The sequence below is a fragment of the Chinchilla lanigera genome, unplaced genomic scaffold (genome assembly GCF_000276665.1).
Source record: "Chinchilla lanigera isolate Chin_1 unplaced genomic scaffold, ChiLan1.0 scaffold00051, whole genome shotgun sequence".
Lineage (NCBI taxonomy): Eukaryota > Metazoa > Chordata > Mammalia > Rodentia > Chinchillidae > Chinchilla > Chinchilla lanigera.
Genome location: NW_004955452.1, coordinates 9,334,106 through 9,359,252, shown reverse-complemented (window position 1 = coordinate 9,359,252; position 25,147 = coordinate 9,334,106). Strand labels below are relative to the sequence as shown.

The window sequence follows — 25,147 nt, the reverse complement described above, 5'->3', positions numbered from 1 at the left end:
AAGGGTAAAGACTCCTACTTTTGGGATAACGGTCATTCCCTGCTCAGGGAGTTGTGGGGAGGCCAAGCTTGTGTTCCACAGGGACTGAGTAAGGACCCCAGCAGGGACCTGCATGTGCTAGAGGCTGGGTCCCAATTCCAGCTCTGTCTCTGCCAGTGGCCTAAGTAGGAGAAGGAGGAAACAAACAGATGCACTCATGTGACCTGATTTCATTTTTACCACAGTCTTGCTGGGGCACTTAGCAAATGTGGAAACAGTAGCTCCGAGAGATCAAGTGGCTTTCCTGAGATGGTGCAGCTACTCAGTGGGGAGCTGGGGTTTCCCATGCCTGTGATTCTCAAGCCAGTGATGCCCACTCCGCCTCCACGGCTGTCTGCCCCATCTGCGTGCGTGCTAAGCTTTCTTAGTACTTTAAATTGGCTTACTGCCTTTAGTTTAATTGTATCTGTTTTAAAATGAAACTATATTACTCCTATAAGTGGAAAATCACAGAATTCATGGGAGAGAGATATAGATATTATAATATACTATATACTCTCATACTATACTATTATACTAATATACTATATACTATTATACTATTATATATAATATAATATACATTAAACTAAATTTATCACTGTCAAAATGAAAAATATTCTTTTTTTGTTTTGTTTTTGTTTTTTGAGACAGGATCTCACTGTGTAGTTCAGGTTGGCCTTGAACTCACTATGTAGCCCAGGCTGGCCTCAAACTCACAGCAATCCTCCTGCCTCAGCCTCTGGAGTGCTGGGACTACAGGTGTGCGCCATCACGCCCGACTCTTTATCTAGATATGGGTTTGGCCACTATCCTGGCTTCCAAGGGTGGTGGTGAGCGTCCTGGGTGGGGCACACTATGTAGCCCAGCCCTAGCAGGGAAAGGTGCCGAGGGTCTAGGTTCTGTCCTCCCCTGGCCCCCTGAGGTGGCAGGTGGCCTGCAGAGCTCTCTGAGGCCGCTGTGGTTCTCTCCCCTCCCTTCCCCACCACCCCACCCAGCTGTGACGCCTGTGCCCCTGCTGTCTGGGGCAGGGCGGAAGTAAGGCCGGCAGCCTGCAGCTTCCCCTTTTCTGCCTCACTCGGGGCGCTGGCTCCTTCCCCTCAGTGCCTCAGAGGAGGGGACGCAGCACCATGGCCCCCCACGCAGCCCCCATCCGCCAGATCTGCTGCTGCTTCAATGTCAAGATTGCCACCACAGCTCTGGCCATCTACCATGTGGTGAGTGTGTGGCCAGCCAGGCGTTGTGTGTGCGTGTGTGTGTGCGCGTGTGCGTGTGCATGTGGGAGACCTGTAATCTGCTGAGTCTCTCCAATGGGAGGACTGATGTCTCCCACCTCCCCAGGGCGCCCTGGAGAAATCCTTTCCCGCTTGAGTCTCAGTCTCCCTCTGTCAGAGGGGGAGGGAGAGCAGCAGAGCAAGGTGGAGGGAGAGCCTTCCTTCCAAACCTTGTAACTTACCTCTCTCTGAGGCTCAGAACTTGCCTCAGTCAAATGGAGCAGAATGCAGCCCCAGGGGCATCACAGCTGCAGCAACAGATGTGAAAGTGCTTTGGAGGCAGGGATCTGGGAGGAGTGCAGGCAGGGGTTGCTCCAGGATGTGCCATGGGCCCAGGTCTGATTCTTTCCTCCAGGTCTGGACCGGCCTGGGCTGCTCTGAGGTTGAAACCTCTCCTTTGTGCTTCCACTGGGAGGCAGGGGGCTGAGCTCTCCTCCTACTCAGTCCAGCCAAGCTCTGGCTTGCCCCCAGCCAAGCAAGCTTGAGAGCCTGTGCAGACCCGTAAGTGCCTGGCCCCAGCTTTCTCAGAGCCAAAGGGAGCGGTGCCAGCGGTTCCTCTTTGGGGGGCGGTGGCCTTTGTCTGTTTGTGACCTCAGGCAAGTCACGGCCTCAGGTCAAGTTTCCCTACTGGACTCTGGTGGTGGAAGGTCAGGGTCCCTGTTGTGTCCCAGGCCCACACCCCACCCCCAGCTCCTGGCCACATGCAGCTGCCCTAGCCCCAGGCGTCTTATTGCTAGGGCTGCTCAGAGCCTGTGGCTAACAGTTCTCTCAGGGGCCTGGAAGGGCTTCCTCAAATGAGCTCAAGGCAGCAGGCTGCAGTGGGCTGCTGAGACTGCTGAGAGCTGGCTGATTTGCTTCTCGTCACAAGCAGGGTGGCCAGGGCAGTGTCAGAAGTAAGCCTTCATGGCCTAGCGCCACTCAGCAGTTTGCAGACAGCTCTGGATCCAGACTCCTGGGTACAAACCCTGGCTTCCTCATTTCTTAGCTGTGCAGCCTTGGCAACTTATTAAACCTCTCTGAGCCTGTTTCCTCAACTGAAAAATGGGGAGGAAAATAATGCCTGTCTGATAGGGTTGTTGTGAGGGTCGGGGAGTTAATGCATAGGACAGTGCTTGGCGCATAGTGACTGCTTTATTAGTGGTGTGTCAGACGTACCACCTGCTACCAAGGCACTTGGACCCAAGCTGTCGGGGTCGCAGGATGCCAGTTGCAGGAGGAGCTCAGCTCCTGCCCACGCAAGACTTGAGAGGCAGATGACACACTGTCTGCCCCACGTGAAGTCCTTTGGGCCTTCAACCCCTGAGAGTGCAGCACAGTTAGAAAGACAGTGCGGTGGGCAGAGACGCGCCTGCAGAAGGCCCCTGTGTCCTTACCCCAGCTCTGCCTCTAACTGTGTGGCCTTAGACAGCCCTGTTTCTCAACCTGGTTCCCCTTCATAAAGTTGGAGGTATTGGGGGGTGTTTGGGGGTTTGCTGCCGCGGGTGTCGAAGGTGGTGGCCTCTAGGGTTCAGGCAGCTCATGTGCGCGGCTTCAGCGGGCAGAGGGACCTGAGGGGTGGGGGTGGGGTTCTTGCTCCGTCCACCCTGGTGGCCGCTGTGTTTCCGGTGGTGGTTGCGGCAGAGGAACGTGGACGCTGGCTGTGGCGCTTCTGACTTGTGCAGCAGCAGGACTCTGGCTTTCGTGGCTCGGCTGCAGGTGCTTCAGTGTCGGTGACCAAGGCCAGGTGAACGCCCGTGCGGGCTGCACAGCACGACTCTGCATCTCCCCTGCGCTCCTATCCGGGTCCTCACCCGTGGGCTTGGCAGGTTAAGCCACGCGCAGTCCCCGTGCACAGAGCTGGCAGCTGTGGCCAGGTGATCAGGAACACACGTTGGAGCTGGCACTGTGTGGGCAGGAGGTGCAGCCTGGCCAGGGGGGCATGGGCAGGGGAGGAGAAATGGTGTGCAAAGGTGTGCGTGTGTGGGACTTGTCCAGGGGCCGCTGCAGAGACCAGCTGGAGGCTGGGGGAGGAGGGGAGAAGAACTCTGGCGGCGAGCTAGGAATCTGGATCTTCCCTTTAGAGCACCATGCACGTCTGAGGCTGGGTAGTTCTTGTTCGTGCAGGAAGTTGAGCAACATCTCTGGCCTTTGCCCACCAGATGCCAACAGCACCACCCCATCCGCCACCTATGTCCCTAGATCAGGAGCAGGGTGGCTCTCACCAGAGAATCACTGCCTGCAATGTGGGTCATGGGGAGTCATGGAATGTTCTAGGGCCAGGGGAGGCATAAGAACTTGGAAGCTGGATGCAGGCCCAGCCAGACTTCTTTAGCCGACTCCAGTGGGGGCTTATCTTCCTGTCATCTTGTCGAGAGGCCCCTGCTCCTTCCCAGAAAGGGCGGGGGCTGGGGGCTTTCCCGAAGCCCAGCCGTCGGGTGGCAGGTGTACTGACAAGTCCTTGAACATCTGCATGGTAAGCGACGCCACCATGCAGATGTGCCAATTGCCCAGGTTGGTCGTCATCTGGAGCCAACCATGGGTGACAGCTCTGTACGCTGTGAGCTATTTGTGGATGTGACAAACCCTCTGGGGAGGCTTAAATTGGGCCCTTGACGTCCTGGGAGAGTGCCACGCTTTGCCGAGCTGCAGGGACGTTATTACGAGAAGTGGCTTTCGAGCCAGTCCCTTGGTCTCTGGCTCCGGGGGCTGGGATCCTGCTGGGTTGTGGGGAGCATTTTCTGGGCACTTGCATCTGCACACAAAGGAAGTTGGGGGCTCTCAGTCCTGGCTGATCATCAGCCATGAGTGCCCTTCACTGGTGGCAGGAGATGGGGAGCCCAAGGGGGCCCTTTTGCCTGGAATTCTCTCCCTCCCTGGCCTTTTCTGCCTTGTGCGCCTGGAATTCCATCTTAGAAATGCATGTCAGGGTAAAAACTTACACCTGCTGTGATAAAAAAACAAAACAAAACAAAACAAAAAAAAATCAGATTTTATCTGTAGAAACAGGATATAGCAAAACCAAGCGAGGAGGAAATGCACCAATGCTAACGGTGTTGTCTCTGGGCTATGATCTTGAATGTTCTACTTTTTTTCTACTTTTCCATATTTTCCATATTTGGTGCAACAAACAAGTACTACCACCGGGTGTGATGGTGCATGCTTGTAATCCCAGTATTCAGGAGGCTGAGGTAGGAGGATTGCTGAGTGTATGAGGCCAGCCTGGGCTACATAGTGCGTTCAAGACCTGCCTGAACTAAATAGCAAGACCTTGTCTCAAAAAAACCAAACCAAACCAAACCAAACCAAACCAAACCAAACCAAACCAACCAAACAAACAAAAACAGTACGAGTGTGTGTGTGTGTGTGTGTGTGTGTGTGTTGCATGTTCCCAGAGATCAAACTCAGGGCCTTTACAGAGCTAGCTTACACAGAGCTACATCTGCATCCTCAGTCTTTTTTTATTTTGAGACAGGGTCTTGCTAGATCACTAAATTGCCTTTTGATCCTCCTGCCTCAGCCTCCTAGAGTGCTGGGATTACAGACATGCACCAACCACTGCGCCTGGCTATATGTCCTACTTTTCAAAGTAAACTGCTCATCTTTCGTACAGCTTTAGATTTATAGAAAAAGTGTGCATGTAGCACAGAGAGCTCCCTATACCCTTAGAAGGTGCCACCATTAAAGTCCACGTGGTGGTGGCACAGTTGCTGTAATTGGTTGTTGGTGCTGATGTGCTGTTGTTACCTAGAGCTCCTGCTTTTCCCTCATTCCCTCAGCTTTCCTCATATCCTCTCCTGCCCAGAACCCCACCCCAGGCCCCTCTGGGGTATTCATTACTTCTTAGCACCCTCTGTGCCGGGACAATTTCTCCGAGATGCTGTTTCTGGCGACCTTGATGGTTGTGAGTCCTGCTGGCTGGGTGTTTTGTTGACTGCTGCTCAAGGGGACTTTGCCTGGTGGTTTCCTGTGACGAGCCTGGGATCACGTACATTTGGGCGTTTGTTTGTTTGAGACATGGTCTCGCTGAATTGTTCAGCCTGGCCTTGAACTCAATATGTAGCCCACGTTGGGCTTGAACTCAGGGTGATCATCCTGCCTCAGCCTCTCACTGTTGGGATTACAGGCGTGCACCACCATGCTCCAAGGCAGATTGTGTGCGTTTGGGAGGGAGAATGGGGGCGCTGAGGCCTGGCCCAGCCCGGAGGGATCGGACCACCAAGAAGAGGCGCGGTGACCCTGCCTCGGGGCTGTATCCACCAGTTACCCTCTGCCCTGCCTTGCTGGGCTGTGCCCATCAGAAGGAAATCCCCGCACAGCCCACCTGCATGCACAGGAGCCGTGTCTGCGGGTGGAGAAGCTCCATGGGTTACTGGGGGCTCCTCACAGGCGGGAGGGGGCTCATCTGCTCCCTCCACTTCCTGTGTCCCCGAATGATGCATTTCTGTGTATTGGAGGGACTTGCAGGTATTTGTTTATTTATGTACTGCTGGGGATTGAATCCGGGAACTTGGCACTGAGCTACATCCCCAGCCCTTTTGTATAGTTTTGAGACAGGCTTTCCCTAAATTGCCCGGGCTGGGTTGGAGCCCAAGTTCTTTGCTGTTGTTGTTGTTTTGTTTTTTTTGAGACATGATCAGGCTGGACTTGAACTCACTATGTAGCCCAGGCTGGCCTTGAACTCGCAGCAATTTTCCTACCTCAGCCTCCTCAGTGCTGGGGTTATATGTGTGTGGGACCATGCCATCCTGGGCTGGAACTCTTGACCCTCCTGCCTCAGTCTCCCAGAGTGCTGAGATCATAGGTGTGTGTCACCGCACCCTGCTTATTTATTTTTATGCTTGGGGTTGCAATTCCAAGCTGATTTATCTTGTGGCTCAAATGCTCTGCTTTTCAAATACGGAAGAACAGTGGAGCCCGATGACTCCCAGAGAGGTTGCCCTGCATTCTGAGTTGTGCCTTACAGCAGCCTCAGGCCAGGAGGTGGCTGACTCCCCTGTTTCTGAGGAGGCCCAGTCCACCCTGGCAAGCTGTGACAATGCGACAGATGACACTGCTGGCTGCTGTGGGGGCACTGGGAGGTGGGGGTTCAGGGAAGGCTTCCTGAAGGAGGTGTCACCCCCAAGGATGAGCAGGATTCGCTTTTCTGTGCCGGGTAAAGGGCACACCAGGTGGAGGCAGCGGCGTGGGCCAAGGCTGGGAGGCGGCAGGCGGCTATGGTGTTTGCAGAAGCCAGAGGTGCGTCAGGCAGGCTCAGGAGGGACCCCCGGGTGTGGGCCTCACAGCTACAAGGAAAGCTCGCTCGTCTTTTTAGTGATGAAAAAGTGGAGGCCCAGCAGGGCTTGGATCTGCTGAGGGCACACGGGGAGGAGGCTGGAGGCCGCCTCGGGCTTCCAGAGACTGCACACAGGTGGGTGAAATGAGCAGGGAGTGGACAGAAGCCTCCTGTCCGGTTCCAGGCCGGGGTTCCCATCCTTGCAGGCTGCCCTTCCCTCACTTGGTCTCCCAGCATTTGTGTCTTCTCTGGTCCACCTCAGGGGAAGCTTCCGCCTCCAGGAAGCCCTCCTGACTTGTCTGTCTCAGAACTCTTGGAGCTCCTATCTGCCCCACTTTGGAGGCAGAGCCTGAAAAGAACAAAGGCCCATCTCTGTCACTCCATGGCCATGTGGTCCCGAGCAGACCAGTGCCTTGGTTGTCTGGGCCTCAGGTTTTCCATCTGTAAAATGAGGCTGTGAACCTGGCCTCAAGGCAGAGGGGTGTGAAGCTGCGTGGCCCTGGCAGGTGGGGGATGGGAGTCTGCTGCAGGGGCCCCTCTTCTTTTGGAAACTCATCTGTTTGGGTCCCGAAAATGGGTCCTTGGGGCTGGGAATATAGCTCAGTGGCACAAGCACCTGCCTGGCAAGCACAATGTCCTCATTTCGATTTCTGGTACAAAAAAAAAAATGGATCTTTGGAAAGTCCCCTGGTCAGGGTCTGTGAGAACCTGACACCTTCATGCCTGATGCCCTGGGCTGGACAGAGGCCTGGTTCTTCACCTCTGCTGCTCTGCGTCCTTCCTGGGGGAGGAACTGCCTCCCTCCCCAGTGCACGGCCCACGGCCCCGACAGAGCTGAGTTTTGCACCCCACCCTCCGCTGACACCGGTCCCTTGAAGAAGCTGTGTCCACGGGACCTAGGAGGCTCTGAGGGGCAGGGATGGAGGCGGACCCTTACTGTTACACGAGGCTCAGGGGCCCATGAGAGTGGTCACTTCAATGTGGGATCCAGGTCAGGACAGGCCAGAGCCCAGGCTGGGCCCCGTGTCCTCCCCACTTCCCGGTCTCAGGCTCAGACCCAGGTGCTTCTGGGAGCAGAATGAGATGGTAGCCCCAGCAGTTGGAGGTCACCTTAGTTGCTGTCAGAGGGGCACGGTTGGGGGAGGCGTCCACCTGAGGGGGCCCCACAGGGAGGGCCTGGGATCTCTTAGATGTGCCCCTGGCTGGAGGGCAGAGGCTGGCCAGGCTGAGGATGCCCTGTGACTGCCTGGGCCTGAGTGCCCCAGGAAGTGAAGTTTTTATTTTGAGCCCAGAGCAGTGGCCCGGAACCAGGACATTGCTCTGAGATCACTGTGAGGCCAGCGTTGGACTCCCAGGGGACCCCACCCTACCTGAAAGGGGGCACAGAGCCCTGTGAGGCAGGAAGCGGAGCGGCAGCTGCTTGCGAGTGGCCAGGACGGCGCTGCAGCCTCAGTTTTCTCCCTGTCAGCCCCCCTTGGCAAGCACCTCTAGGCTACAGAGGAGGAAACTGAGGCTCCAGGGTCTGAGCAACCTTGCAGCTGGTGGCAGATAAAAAACAAAACCAGTGGTCCTGCTCCAGCCAGGACAGGGGAGGGGCTGTCTTCACCTGCAGGGAGCCTGTTGTCTGAAATCAGCACCTACGTCTACAGATAGCACTTTCACCTGCCGGACAGGAAACGGGATAGTACCAAAGCTGCCTCTGACGTCTGAGTCCAGGAGGACCTGGCATCTCTCGGGCGTGCAGTAATAATAGTGACAACACTCAGTCACAGTTGTGGATCTTTGCTGTCAAGATCCCTGGGGACGCGATGGCTTGGGGAATGGTTTGTGGGGTGGGTATTCAGGAAGTGGAGGGTGACTAGGTCTTGGGCTGAGCCTGGAGACCAACTCTGACTCCCCGTACGGCTGCCCCTAAAAAGAGATTTGATGACCCCCCCCCCATGGCTGTCTGTGCCCCTACCTAGGTCAGGGACCTCAGCCCAGTGTCCTGAGCCTGCGGTGGGGTGGGGGTGGCCTCTCTGCCTTCTCTCCCAGGGGCAGGCTTGCTGGGAGGGCGCTCGACACTGCGCTGGCTTTCCCAGCGCCCTGGGCTGGAGCTGGCTGCTGGGCTCCAGGTGCGGCCAGTCTCACCCTGCAGGTGGCAAACTGTGTCAAGCCCCATTGGCACTGCCATGCTCTGTGGCTCTCAGGGTCTTTGCACACGCTGTTGCTCTCCAAAATGCTCTTACTGCGCCAGAATCCCCAGCCCTGCAAAGCCTGTGGACCCGTGTGTTTCCAGCTACATTCTTCCCACCCACCCTGCAGCACACCTGCCGCCGTTTCCCGGGCGGGGGGGCACTCCAGGCCCGGCACACGAGTGACCCTGAACACAAAAGAGTCTCACGGTTTCCCGGCTGCATGGCCCACACTCTGGCCTTCGCTCACGCCATTTGCTCTGCCTGGACAGCGTTCCCAGCGTTTCGGGAGAAATCTGGAAGACTTGTTCCCTCCGAGAAGCCGTCCCTGAGTCCCTGCATGGACCCTGAGCTCCCAGTGTGTCCCAAGCCCTGTGCACTGGGACCCGTGTGTCATGGTGTCTGGCCTGCAGGCTCACGCAGGGCTTGGCCGTGTGCCTCTTCAGGGCTTCAGGTCCTGTAGGAGGTGTCAGCTGATCTCTATTTTATTTCTGTAAACCTTAGCGCATTGTTTGCCCGTGGAGAAGTTTGGGTCTCTCCAGGGCACATCTTGAGGACTGCTCACAAAGTAAGCACACCCAGGGCCCCTCAGCCAGGACTGAGCCAGCAGACAGGACCAGCGTGAGGACGCGGCATCGCTCCTCATTGCCCCCCAGCTTCTCTGCCTGCGACCTCCAGCTCAGAGCACTGGCAGCTGCAGAGCCGGACGGATGCGGCTTCTTTCTCAGCCGTCACGCTCGGGGCCGCACCGTGCTGCATAAACGCTCCGTTTTCTCACTGTGGGGTAGCATTTCAGGGTGTGAACTGGCCAGGATGAGTTTGCACGTTCCCTGCAGAAGGGCGCTGGGCTGTAACAAACGGGGCCCGGCACCCGGACCTATGTTGGTGTCACCAGCCCGTCTCCCTGAATCACTGTCTTCAGCGCTAGACAGATGTCACCGCATTCACTCGCCACGGCCACTCTCCCAGGCTGCTTCTTTCTCTTCTACAGCTGGGGAAACTGAGGTGGAGAAGTGAAGGGGCTTCAGGAGAGCCACAGAAGGCACCGGAGGCTGCACCAGGATGGTTTTTTTCTTTCTTTTTGAGACAGGGTCTGGCTATGCAGTTCAGGCTGCCCTTGAACTCACTATGTAGCCCAGGCTGCCCTTGAACTCACAGCGATCCTCCTGCCTCAGCCTCCTGAGTGCTGGGATCACAGGTGTGCACCATCACGCCCGGCCTTGGATTGGGCTTCTAGCTGAGGTCTGTGAGCCTGAGTCTAGGTAGAGGGGGGCAATTATGTGAGGGGTGCCGGTGGGGGAGGACGAAAGGGGCCAGAGATAAGGGGAGAGGAGCAAGGCTCTGGGCGGTGAAGGCAGCTGGCTGGCTTGCAGCTGAGGGTGTCGCCCTGGGACGGGGAGTCTTGATGCTATCTGGGCTCCATGGAGAGGTGGCTGGGGAGATACAGCAGTGGGGGAACGGCCCGCACCCAGCCGCCCTTGATAAGCTGGCACAGGAAGTGTGGGCAGGGGGAGGGCTTCCTCTCCCTGCTGACGCATCAGGTTGTCATCTGCCTTCTTGTCCCAGGCCACCAAGGGGGACCCTGGGGAAATGGGGACAGGTGAGCAGGAGGTGGTAATAACCATCTGACATAACGGCCTCAGTGTGTGGCAGCCTAGCCGCTCCCCCCCACCCCCCTGCCAGCGGGGACCCAGGGACACAGTGGGCAGCTCTGAGATAAGTGGCAGGAAGGGGTATGGCCTCGGGACCGGGTTGCCAGCTGTGCTATCTGTGGCGAAGGGTGAGGCCAGTTGCTGTGCCAAGTCACGCAGGCAGAGCCGCTGGTCTTCAGGACAGCGGGAGCAGCCGTGAAGTTAACACCCGGGCAGGCGCCCTGCAGGGGCCGGACCACACACACAGTTCAAACTTGACCCTGAGAACCACAGAGGGACGAGGGAGGAGCGTCTCCCCCGCCTCCTCTGAGGCCGGGACGGGTCCAAGGTGGAACTGGGTGAGCTCGTCTTTCCAGGGAGGGAGTTGGGCTTTGAACCCTCGAGTTGGGGGGTCTGACGTCACCACCCCACCTGTGTGATCTCCGTCCTCACCATCCTACCGCGTCCCCACTAGCATGGCCTCCAACAGCGTCATCAACGTCCCTGCTGCGCCGTGCGCCCCCTGTGGTGCACCTGGCCTCCTCCCGGGATGTCTGCTGGTGTCCCTTCCGCTGCCACCACCCCTGCCATGTTTGCTGTCATCTTGCCGTCACCAGCCGCTGCACTGCCCCCGGTCACCTCGCATCAGGCCGTGTCAGCTCCAGCAACATCACGCAGCTCTCCCCTCCAGGACGGTGGCTGTCGCCCGTCACCTGCCCACCACTTCCCTCCACGTTTCAGCCCAACTGTCCCCTCGGCCACGCTCAGTGTCACCCTTTGTTCCCTCCTGTATGACCCCTACCTTTCGAGCTCAAGCTGCGGGCTGCAGCTCAGAGCCGCCAGCAAAGAAACCACATCTTCTGTCCCTTAGCCACTTCCTCTCCCGGGCAGCTTAGGGAAGCGGAATGGGGAATTGAGAGCAAGGAGGACTGAGGAATGGGCGCAAAAGGGGAACGGAGAGCGGCGTGGGGAGGGCTGGGCTGAGGGGGGCTGGGCGGCCAACGCGGAGCTGGGAGGGCTGAGCTCATTCTGACTGTGCACATCTGCTGGGTGACTGTGAGCTGGTCCCCGTCTCCCTCTGGACCGCACATCCCCACTGGTAACATCCCCTTTCTCAAGGAAGAGACAGCTTCCCCTGGGAGATACACTCTATCTGCACAGTCAGGCCCCTGGGCCTTTGCACGTGATGCTGCCACTCCTGGGATGCTCTTTCTCATTTCTCCTGGAAAGCTCCTACTTCCAGCACATGCTGTGTTCACACCTTGGCTTCCCCTAGAGACTGACACCTGCAGGCCAGAGTGGGTGGCTAATCTAGACGACGATGGAAGCAGTAGGTGCTCAGAGTGTTTCTGGGGGTAAACAAGGCCCATGTAGAAGGAGGCCGCTGCTCCCCACTGCTGGCCCAGGGCACCTGCCCTCCCCTTTCACCTCCCACAAAGTGGGGCCAAGGCAGGTGCGGTGATCACCCCCAACCCCCAGTCCCTCGGTGAGGAGCCTGAGGCACAGGGAGGTTAGTGGCTGACTCGGGAGCACAGAGCTTGGGTTGGGCCCAGGGCCGTCTGATGCCAGCCCCCAGCTCTCAGGCACAGTCTCCCGCCAGAGTGAGAGAGCAGGGGGCAAGCTGACAGTGGACGGGGACAGCTGGGTGGCAGAGGCTGTCTGAACACTGTGGAGAGGAGCAGCCTGGTGCCCAGGGCAGCCCCAGACTTGGGGCTCTGGACCGCTCCCCCAATCTGGGTCTGCTTGGGGACTTGGAGGAGCCGTGCCCTCTCCTAGCGGGGAGGGCACGGCTGGGTGGCTGCACGAGTGGGAGGCCCCGCAGCCTGCGTGTGGTTCCCACCGTGCAGGAGATCTAGCCCCATGACCTTTGTTCAGCGGCCCCAGGTGCAGATGGAGAGGACTCCTCATCCGGGGAAGCTGAGGCTTCCTGGCCCCAGCTGTTGTCCCTGGAGCTCCTAGTGTCCGTGTTGGGGTGGCTGCCCTGGCGAGGCTGTGACAGCGAACCGCACCCAGTGCTACCAGCCCAGCCCTGAGGGGCCTCTGGCTGGGGAGCAGAGGGAGCAGGGTGCTCGTTCCTGCCAGCCAGGGGAGGCAGGGAGTAGCTGGGCTCAGCCTCTGCCCCTCAGCCTGGTGCACAGGTTGGAGCAGAGAAGTGGGCTTTTCTCCATCCCCTCTCCCGGGAAGGAGGCGGGGGAGGGCTGAGCCTACCTCCCCCTCCCCCAGCAGGGATCGGCTCTTCTGCTGAGGCTGGGGGAGGTTCTGAGGGCGCCTTGCTTGTGGCCTTGGGCTGGTTGCTGCCCTCTGTGAGCCTCAGGGTGGGAATAAGTCCCTCTCCCCGCCTGCCCAGGGCTGTAGAGAAGGGGAAGTGGGGTAGAAGGAGGCTGGGGTCGGGCACTGCCCTTGGACTACCAGAGGAGGGAGCCACGTTTGTCTGACTCACTGTGGGAGGTGGTAGCGGGCTGGGGACAGGCAGGGAAGCCCAGGAGGAGGGGCTGCAGGGCAGGGAGTGGAGGGCTTGGGACACTGGCTTGGCTGTGAATCCTGGTCCTAGAGAGGACCGGCTGGGAGGCTGTGACAAGTTCCTGGACCTCTCCGGGCCTCGCTCTCTCACCTGTGAAGCCCAGTCCCTGGCTGGTTGTGCCCGGGTCCCTTGGCATGAAGTTAGGCATGCCAGGCCCTTTCCAGCCCCTTCCCAGGTCACCGGTCAGAGGATCTTATCAAATAAGTGGATGGAGGCCCCTTTAGAAGTGGCAGTTTGCCTGATTCTGGGCTTTGCTTTGTATCTCAGATAGTTCTGGGTTCTTGGGACTTCGAAAGTCTCCTCAGATGCACCTGGTAGATGCCATGTGCCCTTTCTAAGCCCAGTGGTGACTCGTCTGTGCTCTGCTTCCATACTCCCCCTGACGGGGAGCTCACCTCCTTGCAGGGCAATGACTTCTGACTTGGGCTGAACTATCATCTGCCTCACTTTCCCTTCTGCTCCTTAGGGTGAAACTGGGAGGAGAGGAGCTGGGGCTCCCGCCCTGGGGGCTGAGCAAGTAGCTTTTGTCTCCAGGCTGCTTCCTGTGAGCATCACTACAGCCCCAGGCCCCTGGCTCCTGTGAGCAGAGCCTTCCTGGCCCCTCTGCACCAGGGGAGGGGAGGCCAGCTGAGCTCAGCTCCTCCTGCAAACTCCCAGCGGCAAGTTTGCTGGGTGCCTGAGCTCGGTGCTTTGCAAACACGACGCAGTTTGCTCCTACTGCCTCCCAGGAGTGCCCCTTCCCAGAGAAAACTCAGGCAGGTAAAGTGACTCGCCCAAGGCCATGGAGGGAGCTGGGTTCGAATCCGGCTCAGTTGGACGCCAGAGCTCTTCTTCATCAGTCTTCTATGCAGGCTCTTTCAGAACCCCTGAACAGGAAGTACCATGGCAGGAAGACAAATCAAGATCTTTGTCTGACCTAAAGAAGAAAAAGAAAAAAAGAAAAACCCATAGAATCAGCTAGGGCAAACAGATGGTAGTTGTCTGTCAGCTGAGCATGATTTGCCAGTACAAGGCCACCTAGAAAGCCCATGTAAATTGGGCCCTATTAATAAAGGTAGAGCACCCACTCAAGGGAGGGGATAATCATCACAGGAGCCAGATGAGGTTGTCTATTGTGACTTGGGGGCAGGTGCTCTCCAGGGCTGCCTATGCCCGTGCTGATCGCCGCAAGGACGCTGAGCTCCGGGAGGCTCAGGGGCCAGAGCCTGGCGTTATACCAGGGCCAGACCAGCCATCGTGATCACAAACAGCCCTTCCGGAGGGCCAGGCCTGATTCTGAGCCTCGCTGCCCAGTGGCCTTCTATGGTAACCAGTAGAATTAGCCCTGTTTGGCAGATGGGGAAATAGAGGCACAGAGAAGTCCAGTGACTTGCCCACGGTCGCACCACCGGGAAGCAGAAGGACCAGGGTGATGAGCTGGAGCTGTGCGTCTGTCGAGCCCACTTTCTCTGGCTTTCTGCCTCCCCCCCCAGGTCATGAGCGTCCTGCTGTTCATCGAGCATGCGGTGGAGGTGGCCCACGGCAAGGCCCCCTGCAGACCGTCCAAGACGCTCTACCTGCGGATCGGTAGGGCTGAGGGCGTGCGGGATGGGGGCGGCGGGTTGGGGCTGAAGGCTGGGGTCTGGCCCACCCCGCCGGGTGGCCCCCTTGTCCCCTGGCATCTCCTGGTGGTAACAGCTGAGGGTGGCACTCAGCACATCTGCCAGCCCGTAAAGGTGGTACCGCGCTCCACCTGGCAGAGTAGAGGGAAATGGAAAGTCCCGCCGGGGCCCCGCGGCCTCCCTGACTGCACTCCAGCCCTGCTGACCACACCGGCCCCAGCCCCGGTCACCCACACGCCTGTCACTCACAGGCCACGCCTCCAGGCCACCTGCCCCAACCTCCTTGGCTGAAGTAGGGTTGCCGCCCACCCACCACCTCTGTTACACCCTGAAGGGCTCTGCGGCCTTTGTCCCTCAAGGCTGGGCCTGCACCCGGGCAGGCTGGGTTTCCCTGGGCACCCCATGTCCCCTGTGAGCTGCCCCTGAGTGTGGTCCCTGGAGCCCTCCTGGGGCTCCGTGCCACCTTGGACCCCTCACCCCTCCCTGCCCCTCTTTCAGCGGACCTGGTCTCCAGCTTCCTGCTCATAAGCATGCTGCTCGTCATCAGCCTGAGCCTGCTGGTCGGCGTGGTCAAGGTAGGAAGGGGCGCCGGGGCCCGGCTGCGTTGCTGCCCCTCCTGTTCCTGCTGAGGGTGGGGAGGTGGGCCCTGGGGGAGCCCAGGCTCCGCCTGAGGGGTTTTCACAGCTTCCTTTGGGAACCTCCTTCCCCTCAGGGCTCCCTGGGCCGGTGGTACATCCTGTCACCCTGCCAGCGCAGGCAGGGATTTTAAAAGAGAAAAGTAGAAAGGGTGGCGTTGAGGCCCGGGAGAAGGGGCAGCGGTGCCGGCTTTGTCACCAGGGATGGGAGCCGAAGCATCAGAGTGCAGATGCATCTGGCTCGGAAGACAGATCCATAGACAGACAGGGCGTCCAGCGTGACAGCCTCAGGTCCGGCCCAAAGGAAGGCTGGAGGAGGCAAAGGCAGGCAAGAGGAAACCACATTTCCCTCAGCCCCAGGGAGGCAGGAGGCCAGCATCATCACACTGTCACCAGAAAGAGTGCTCTTCCTTGGCTGATAGGTGGCTGGGCACTGGTCGAGAGGGCAGAGTGGGTGGTGGTTTGGTGCTGGTCCGGAAAGTCTCCACCTTGCCCGAAAGCTGTGATTCATCCCTCCATAGCCCACTGTCTGGGAACCCAGGCCCCACCCACCTCAACTTGAAGTCCTCATTGCACAGAATGGCTGCAGAAGCTCTTGCAGAAAATTGAAGGGTCCTGCTAAGAAGGTGGAGGAGGCTGCCCCCAAAGACTGATTCAGTTGGGTTCCCCCGTCACCTCCTGGGTGGTTTTAGACACCCATATGATACATTAGGGAGCCATCTTTTCTGTGATTTGTCCCCAGCTGTGGGTGCACATGCAGGAATATGGGTCACTCACTTTCAGGTGAAGGACAGGGACTCCGGCCAGGCCTCCTGGGGCTCCTCCTATGACATCATGGACCCTGCAGTGGCTGACAGAGGGAGGTCACTGATACCAGGGCAGCCCTCCAACCTGAGCTTGCACTGACCCTTCTGCCTGCAGGGCGAGGCCCAGCTCCCTGGCCTGCTCCTGGATGCTGCCCTGGTGTCCCTGTCTGGAGTGTCCCTGCCCGGAGTGTCCCCTCTGGTCCTTTCTCTGGAAGATGGGCACAAAGCCCTTCCTTGAGGGATTTCTGGGGCAAATTGAGCCAGGTCCTTCTCTTAGAGCCCTGGTGGGGGGGGACAGTCCCTGAGGTCCCCCGAGACACAGAGAACCCTGCCCCATCCTGGGAGTCATTCAGAGGAGCGTGTGACGCGGGCGAGTGCTGGAGGGCTCAGCAGCCAGGGAGGGAAGGGACACATGGCGCCGTGGGGGCACTCTGGCCGGCTGCAGTGACAGTGTGGGGCCTGCCTTCCAGAACCGAGAGAAGCTCCTGCTGCCCTTCCTGTCCCTGCAAATCATGGACTTCCTGCTATGCCTGCTCACCCTGCTGGGCTCCTACATCGAGCTGCCCGCCTACCTCAAGTTTGCCTCCCGGACGCGGCCTGTGAGTAGCCGCCGGCCGAGCGGTGGGGAGCGGAGGCCTGTCCTGGCTGGCGCCCGGTCTCCTTCCTGGAGCCTGTCTGTGTCTGTGCGCAGGGCTCGTGGCCTGTCCCAGAGGACCCCGAAGGGAACCTTGGAAGTTCCGCTAACTGCAGGCCATGCGGGACCCAAGGCAGGGGCGTCCACGTGCAGCCATAGTCCCAGCCCTGGCCCCAAGAAAGACAGCAGAGGCGGCCAGGACCACTGCACACAATCACCCACTGGGGGTGACCGTCAGTGCCGCGGTCCCTCCAGAGTCGCTTTTTACAAGTGCCCGACTGTTGTCCTTGAAGAGACTGAGGTGCTACACGTGGGAGCTGGGGTGCCCTGGCCCGGCTTCATGAGACGCCAGTTCTAGTCCTGGGTCTGCGCACATCCCTGGCTGTGACCATCAGGCCGTCCCTTTCTTTTTTCTTTCTTTTGTTAAACAATCAGGTTTTTAAAAATTATTGTTTTATTTACTCACTCACACCTTACAAAACCCAGGGTAACACTGTTTCCTACTGGAAATGTTCTGTTTTGCTGACCAGAGCCTGCCTTAATTCATGAATGCCAAACCAAACCACCTATATCTATAATTTGTTGTAAGATTATCTCTTGCTTTGGTATAAAATCAACACAACCTGTATTACTTTATTCCCGTTAACTACAATGAATTTGACCCCGTTAGAGTATATGCATACTTTTCTTTTCCCTTCCTTCCTTTCCTTCTTCTCCCTCCCTAGTTCCTCTTTCTTTTGAATAATTTCTTCTTATTTCACAATTTCTATTATACATTTTGGTTTTTAGTTATACTTTCGGTTTCTCACACCAGAGAGACAATGCAGTATTTACACATGTGTGTCCGATTTATTTCACTTAAGAGTATGTTCCCAAGGTGCATTCATTTAGCTATAAATGTCTCAAGGCTATCCTTCTTTATGGCACAGTAGTACTCCATTCTATAAAAAAACTGCATCTTTTTTATCCATGCATCAGTTGATGGGCATTTGGGCTGTTTCCAAGATTTAGCTATTACAAACTGTGCTGCTGTAAACATGTGTGTGCATACATCGCTGTGGTATGATGTTTATAATTCTTTAGGGAAGATGCCAAGAAGAGGAATAGCTGGGTCAAATGCAACCTCTAGTCCTGCTTTTCTGAGGAATGGCCACACTGATTTCCACAGTGGTTGCCCCAGTCTACACTCCCACCAACAGTGGGGAAGGGTTCCTTTGTCCCCACAGCCCCTCCAGCATTTGTTATTGGTTGATGTCTTGATAACAGCCATTCTTTCCGGGGTGAGATGGAATCTCAGTATTGTTTTAATTTGCATCTCTCGAATGACCAGTGATGTTGAACTTGTTTTCATACACTTATTTTCCGTGTGTACTTCTTCATTTGAGAAGTGTATCCGTTTCAGAGAGGGTGTCCCTTTCTGCCTGTGGACGGTAGACTAGAGAGTCGCCACGTCCCTGGCCGAGCAGATGTGCCCACAGTGGCTGGGCCTCCGGTCTTCACTCTCTCTCTTCCTCCCTGACCTCCCCAGGGCCCTTCCAAGGTGCCCTTGCTGACCCTGCAGCTGCTGGACTTCTTCCTCAGCATCCTGACCCTCTGCAGCTCCTACATGGAAGTGCCCACCTATCTCAACTTCAAGTCCATGAACCACATGGTGAGTCTGGGCGGAGCCTGACTGTGTGGCTTCCCTTCTCGGTGCCCTGTGTCTTGGGCTGGGCTTCCTGGAGGAACGGTCACATGGGAGTGACCCGTTGAGGGAGCGCTCTTGGGAAGAAACTCGTAAGGAGTGAGGGAAGCAAGTTCCAGAAACAGGGGAAGCCCAGCAAGGAAAGGGTGGCTTTGGGGGCATCTCTGCCTGATCCCAGGGTCCCTGGACTGGGAACCGTACATGGAAATAGTGCTAGTTTTTTTTGTATTATTGCCTGACAAATTATCCCCACACATCAAGGGGTAAAAGCCACAAACACTTATTATTCCTTATGCTTTATGAAGACCAGAGATTGGACGTGGCTGGCCTGACTCAGTCTCCCCCGAGGCGGCAGCCAAGATGGCGGCCTCCAAGATGGCAGCCCCGTTTGGGCGAATCTGAGGGGTCTGCCCTCCAGATGGCTCCCTGTGCGGCTGCTGGTGCCTGGCCCCAGTTCCTCACGTGTGGCCCTTTAGTAGCGTTGCTCAGTGTCCCCAGGATACGGCTGCTGTGAGGACCATCCAAGAGGGAGAAGTGGCAGAGCAGACAGCGATGCCCTTTACCCTCTGGTCCTGGATGTCACTCACTCACTTCTGCCACATTCTGTTGGCTAGAAATGAGTCACCGAGCCTAGCCACACTCAAAGGTGGAGGAAACAAGTTCCATATTTAGGAGGAAGGAGCGTCCCAGAATGTGTCGACATATTTGCCAACCAACCACCCTGGAGGTTTTCTCCTCAGGGCATCCGTCAGGGCGTGACCTCCTGGGGGTGACAGAACTAGGCAGCTCCTATGGGCCAGAGCTCTCCCTTAGTAAAGACACGGGCACCATGGGCAGCTAATGCCACCTGCTGCGGTGTGTCCAGCAGGGCGCGGGGACCCGGGAGCAGCCACACCTGTTTCCTGGGTTGCCACCTGCCTGATGGGGCTGACAGTCACACCTGCCTCCTAGGGTCACCGTGGCCAGTGACCTGGGTGAAGGCTGTGCCACCCTGTGCTCCTGCGGGAGGGGAGTGCAGGTTCCTTGTCCTCCGTGGTTGGGGGCGGCGGGAGGTCCTCAGGCCGGAGGTGACGGGGCCGCATCTGTTGCAGAATTACCTCCCGAGCCAGGAGGGCATGCCGCACGGCCGCTTCGTGCAGATGATGCTGATCTTCTCCGTCGCCTTTGTCAGCGTCCTCATCCTGAAGGTGGGTGGCCCTTTCCTGACGCCACGGTCCCCAGGCCCCTGTGCCCGACTGTCGGGGGGCAGGGATGTGCATCCCTGCTGCCTCCTGCCCGGCTTTAGCTCTTCTCCAGCCCTTCTCATGCCAGCTCCTCCTCTCGGGGTCCTTGGGGACGCCCATGAACAGGATGTGGATGTGTTCGGGTCAGGGACTCAGTGCAACACCCAGAGACGCCCTGGCCAGGCGATCTGTCTGGGCTCAGCCTCTGGCCAGCCGGGTGTGGGCCTGGCCACCCTCGCTGGCTGTGGGGCCAGTCTCAGACGGCCACTTCCCTCTGGGCCCAGGTCATCTGCAGCATTGACGCCCTGTGCCTTGTGTGGCCCACTGTTTTGTGTGACTCAGGCACCACAGTGAGACAGACGGGCGGTCATGAGAATAGCAGTCCGGTGATGAGAAGGGGCTGCAGTGTCAGGCGCGGAGCCCCGAGTCTGGCTTCGAGCCCCAGTCTGAGAGGTGGCCACACCTAGGTGTGCGGAGCAGTGCGAGCAGCCGAGCGACACGGCAGGAAAACACAGGCGGTCAGGGAAGCCGCCGCTGTGCAGCTAGAAGAGAGGTGACACAGGGGGACGTGGTAGCTGTGGCTAAAGACCCAGCCAGCGCAGGGGAATTCTGGGATGCTGGAGGCCACAGTCAGATTGGCTGTCACTCAGCAGGTGGAAGGACCATTAAAAACCAGGCTTCTCTAGTGATGAGAGACACGCAGGGCCACTGCAGATATCCAGGAACCACAGAGAGCTGAAGAAGGCCCTCGGCCAACCCACCAGTGCCCACAGCCGCCCAGTGTCACTGCTGCCTGGTGGCATTCCCTCTGCCCTCTTTGCATCAGGGTCTCCAGGTCCCACCGGCCGTCGAGGCCCCAGCCGCCTCTGCCTCTGCTCTCACAGGAGGCCAGCCTGGAGCCTGCACTGGGCGCCTCCACACACCTGCTCCAGGGCTGCCCCTGCACAGATGCATTAGTGAGCCGCCCGGGAACTTTCCCGAAGGCTTTAAGGGGAGACAGAGCGGGGACCTGCCCCCCTCCTCCCTACTTGGCTCCCCGACCTCGTGCCCGGGCTGTCCCTATTGCTAAGCACCAGCAGAGGACACCATAGCACAGGACTTTCGGGTGTTGGGCTTGCTCCTCTCTCTCAGGGGCAGTAGGGCGCCATTCCTCCTTGAGCATTTGCTCCTTGGGACTCCATGGCCCTTGTCCCCTTGAAACCTCCCCCGGTTCTCACTTCCACTGCTGGGAGGGAGCAACGGCTTGTGTCAAGGGGCAGAGATATGCACCTGCAGATGTGTTTTTAATTTATGAGAACACGTAACATGCTGAATACTGAACATGCTGCTTTGTTGTTTGCTTTGGAAAACAACACACCAGGTGGTTTTGAAGAGGACCCTCCCCGCTGTGCACTGTCTCCACATGGGCAGGGTCCTCTGGAGTAGTGAGCTCCTCATCACTGGGGTGGCCAAGCAGGATGGATCTGCAGGACTACGGCCCGGGAGGCTGAGGGTGGGAGAGTGCTGGCCACTCAGGATGCATTGGCATCTGCCCATGCTTCTGGGCAGTGAGCAGTAGGACAGCACGGCACAGCTGCCCCTGCCCCTCCACAGGTCTACATGTTCAAGTGCGTGTGGAGATGCTACCAATTCATGAAGTATATGAACTCAGCCTTGGAGAGGAGCCACTCCAAGATTCCTCCGAAGGTGAGCCTGGCCGCTGTCCAATCCCTGCTCCCCTGCTCGCGTACTGTGCCATCTGGGGCCAGTTGCTTTCCCTCTCTGGGCCTCGGTTCCTCCACATCAAGATGAATCAGAAGAAATGCGAACATTTCCAGCTCTGATAGTAGAATATTTCATTCATTCATTCAGCATTTACTGTCTGTTGCTCTTTTGGTTTTGTATCCAATCCTGGGTGCAGAGAGGACCAAGATATGCCCTCTGCCTGAGGCATGTGGCGTCCAGGTAGAGTCCAGGTGAGCCCAGGTGTAGATACCAATGCAACTTGATGTGAAGCACAAGGACAGAGAAGGCATCTGGGGCACCAGGGAAGGCTTCCTGGAGGAGGTGACTATGACCTGGTCCTGCATGGTCAGCGGGTCCATTCAGCTGGGAAAGGGGAAGGGCGAAGACAAGGACAGCTTACACACAGCCGGCTGCAAAGTGCGCCTGGTTTAAATGACTTCCTCCTCTTTTGAAGTGAGGGTTGTGTTACTCAAGGTATTTTTGGTTGCAAGTGGCAAAGATCTAATCCTATCTAAGAAGTAAAGAAGAGAATTTACTGCTTATGCAGCTTACAAATCTAGGGTTGGTCTGGTTCGGCCCTGGCTGAGCCTTGATGTCAAGGTATGGCCCTCTCCCTCTCCTGACTCTGCTTTTCTCCTTATCGGTCCCATTCTGGGGCAGCCTTTTCCTTTTCGTGGTAAACTGGCCCCCAAGACCCTCAGCCTGGCACCCTACCTCTCGGTTCCCTGCCAGGAAGGGGAGTGTCTTTGAGTGATCCTTCTCGGGCCATGTATCTTTCCCCAAACCCATGATTCTAGCCAACAGGATGAAATTCTACTTTGTCCGGCCAAGCTTGGCTCACATGTCTACCCCCCGGAGCTTTATGTTCCCTGTTGCAGTACTGGGGATTGAACCCAGGGTCCTCACCCCAGACCTAATTTTTTTTTTTTTTAGATTTTGAGACAAATTCTCTCTAAGTTGCTAAATTGCCCAGACTGGGCTCAAACTTCCAATCCTCCCCTCTCAGAGTGCCAGGGTTACAGGTGTGCACCACCATGTCTGGTGGGACCAATTCCTTTGCAAGCCCATGGGAAGAGAAGGTTTCCTTGGGGAAAGTGGGGCGTTAATTGGAACGTGGGGAACTTGATGCTGAGCTGGGCCAGAAGCCGCTGTCTCCACCTTCACCACTGCGGTCCTACAGTTTGGGCTTCTGGTCTCCCCGTTCCTTGTCGGAGCTGTCATCCTCCTCGGTGAGTCTCAGCCCTCTTGTCTCTCTTTCCCAGGTGGTCCTGCCGTCCTACGAGGAAGCCATCTCTCTGCCCTCCAAGTCTCCAGAGGGGGGCCCGGCACCACCCCCATACTCAGAGGTGTGACCCCGCCAAGCCCCAGCCCAAGAGCTGGGAGGGGCAGAGCTGCCTTGTAATCTGCTTCTTTGCTTTGGGGGCTCCCGTGGGCTGGGTGGCCCAGCCGGCTGACTTCAGGACGATCTGCTTGTGTCCCCTCCCTGGCCTGCTCCTTGCGCAGGACTTAAAAGATGCTCACGATGGGGTCAACCCTCAGGCCGGAGATTTCCTTGCATCCCTCACAGATTCGGCCTGACTGGCTTATTTCCACCAGTTACATTTCTGTAGCTGGCTGATCATTCCACATTGGTGAGTCTGGTTAAACCACTATCAGCCTGGTCAGTTTCACCAAGCAACTGCCAAATCACAAAGGCAGATCAGTAAAACAATTTGGCCAAACAGCAGTCCTCTGCATTAATTTGTGAATAGTTGTCGCTTCACAAGGGGAGGCTCAGTGAGGTCATCCAGCAGTCACTCCCACACCCCCAAATATACACACACAACCAATTTCTTCAAGTCGCTTGCTTAAACAATTAGCAGTGCAGCCAACCATCTGTTACGGAGAATAGCGATAGATAGAAGAGGGATAGAATTCAATAAAAAATTAAAGTATCCTCCAAACCATTCATTTCCAAGGAGCCCAGCACCTGGCCGCCGGCTCTGCTCCTTGACTGCCTCCTAGTGGCTGGAGAATTGTTAATTCCTCTGAGGGGACGGAGAATTGTTAAAACAGTTGCTGGCTGTCAGCCTGTTGCAGGAAATAACGGTTGTCTCCATCCTCAAACAGTCACTCCGTGCAATTGTTTTGCTAAAACAGTTGGAACTGCCCACAGTCAAATGCTGTCCTGGCCGCTCCTGGCTTGGGCTCAGTGGGGTCCCAGTGGTGGATTCCGTGACCTCGCCCAAAGTTGTCTGGAAGAACCAGCTGTCAGCCCATGCCGCTGCCGGGCTGCTCAGGCTGGAGGCCCGGCAGTGCTGCCCAGGGCTTGCGGCCAAGCAAAATCCAGCCCTGAATCAGGCACGGCCGTGCTGGAGTCGGCCCAGGCCGGTCAGGCGTGTGAAGACAGGCACGGCCTCTGTGCTTCTGTGGGTGCACACGGGAGGCGGTGCCGTCCACACCTTCCTGTGGTGGGGGCCGGCTGCAGCACAGGTCCTCGGGTCCTCTGTCAGCGTGCAGGGAGAGGCTGCCTGGGCTCGGGAGGCTCCTGCCACACCTCACGTCGTTGCTTTTTGTGTGACCGGGAAGGGTTTCAATAAAACAGGATGAAGCTTTGTTCTGACTGATGTGGATCCTGACAGATGGTATGGAAGGGCCAGGGGGGCTGCCTTCTGCCTGTCACGCCAACACACACACACACACACACACACACACACACACACACACACATTCAGTCCGGAAAGCCTAGCCCTGGACCTGCCCAGCCAGGGACCATCCTGACCGGATGCTGTTTCTGACCCACATGCACCTTGGGTCTCGCAAGGCCCCTCAAGGCGGGGGCCAACTCCACCACCTGGCCAGCGCCTCCCTGCCCCCAAGCCAGGGCCTGCTCTGCCCTTGGAGCTGCCTTGCAGCCAGTGAGTCCCAGGCTGAGTCCCGAGACAGATCCATGAATAACTATAACAGTCCGCGGCAGACACCTCCACAGGGCAAGTCTGGACACGGGGCACAGGGGGGCAGACAGGGCTTCTTGGAAGAGGGGTCTCCAGCTGTCTGGAGGGGCCTGGCTGTCGATGACCCAGTCCCCGTGGGGGTTATGGAGCTGCTTGCTGACAGCCTGCCTGAGAGCCCAGGGCGGTCTGACTTGGGGTCTGTCACCAACACCATAAGAGCCCTGATAGATAGAGCTCTGGACACCATGCCGAAAAACAGGAGGTCTTTGAAGAGTTTTGGGCAGGTTCAGGTTTGGGTTTTGGGAAGGAGGGGACCAAGCACAAGGACTGTGACATGGCTGGTGAAGCTGTCCTGCAGGGCAGCAGAGAGGACAGGTGTGAAAGATGCGGTGCTGCCCCTTTGGTACTGTCGCCTTTTCTTGGGGATGGTAGATTTCTCCACAGATTTTATCTGCTCTTGATCAGATCCCCAAGCAATGGATGGAGAATGAGTCTAACAGAGGTGGGAACCGAGTTCCCGTTCCTACACAAGGGATCGGAGGTCCAGAGATACCAATTGCGTTTCCTGAGGCCACACGGTTGTCAGGATTAGACTCAGCACCTCTTCTGTTGAGAGGACTGAGGTCTCAGCCATGTGAGCTTGTAAAGATCTACAGCAAGAGGGATCAAGGTCCACGGCTGTGTGTCCTGAGGACCAGGCGACCCTGAGCTGGCTGATGTACTGTCTTGTCCTTCCCAGGATTGTTTACCCGCCCCTCCCAGCCCTGACCTAGAGCCAGGGAGCAGTCTGAGCTGTGTGGCAGGATTGTGCCAGGCAGCTGGGATGGGGTGGCCGAGGGACAGGAAATAGCTGGGTTTGGGGAAGTCTGTGTGGCCGGCCAAGCCAAGCGCACCAGTTGCTGGGCAGCCTCAGAGGCCGATCTCTGCCCACTTAAGGCACACACAAGGGCCTTTGACAGAAGCCCTTGGAGAGCCCCAGTGGAGGTGGATGCCCGGAAGTTGCCAGGCCAGGGGAGGGGGCTTGTGGGATGGTGGGC

The 25,147-nt window shown here is 57.6% G+C and overlaps 1 protein-coding gene and 1 long non-coding RNA gene across 2 annotated transcripts; one reads left to right on the top strand and one right to left on the bottom strand.

Annotated features, from left to right (window-relative positions):
• The first annotated feature begins 1,075 nt into the window (after window positions 1-1,075).
• Window positions 1,076-23,772, top strand: Laptm5 (lysosomal protein transmembrane 5). The gene is made up of 8 exons (XM_005394999.2): window positions 1,076-1,235; window positions 14,342-14,435; window positions 14,969-15,045; window positions 16,382-16,510; window positions 18,074-18,196; window positions 19,321-19,416; window positions 21,046-21,138; window positions 22,440-23,772. The coding sequence occupies exons 1-8, from the start codon at window positions 1,149-1,151 to the stop codon at window positions 22,527-22,529; spliced, it is 789 nt and encodes a 262-aa protein (XP_005395056.1). The 5' UTR covers window positions 1,076-1,148; the 3' UTR covers window positions 22,530-23,772.
• Window positions 9,187-14,335, bottom strand: LOC106149749. The gene is made up of 2 exons (XR_001236108.1): window positions 11,151-14,335; window positions 9,187-9,717 (listed from the first exon to the last, which is right to left on the bottom strand). It is a non-coding gene; the product is annotated as an uncharacterized LOC106149749 (long non-coding RNA).
• Window positions 23,773-25,147: the final 1,375 nt, after the last annotated feature.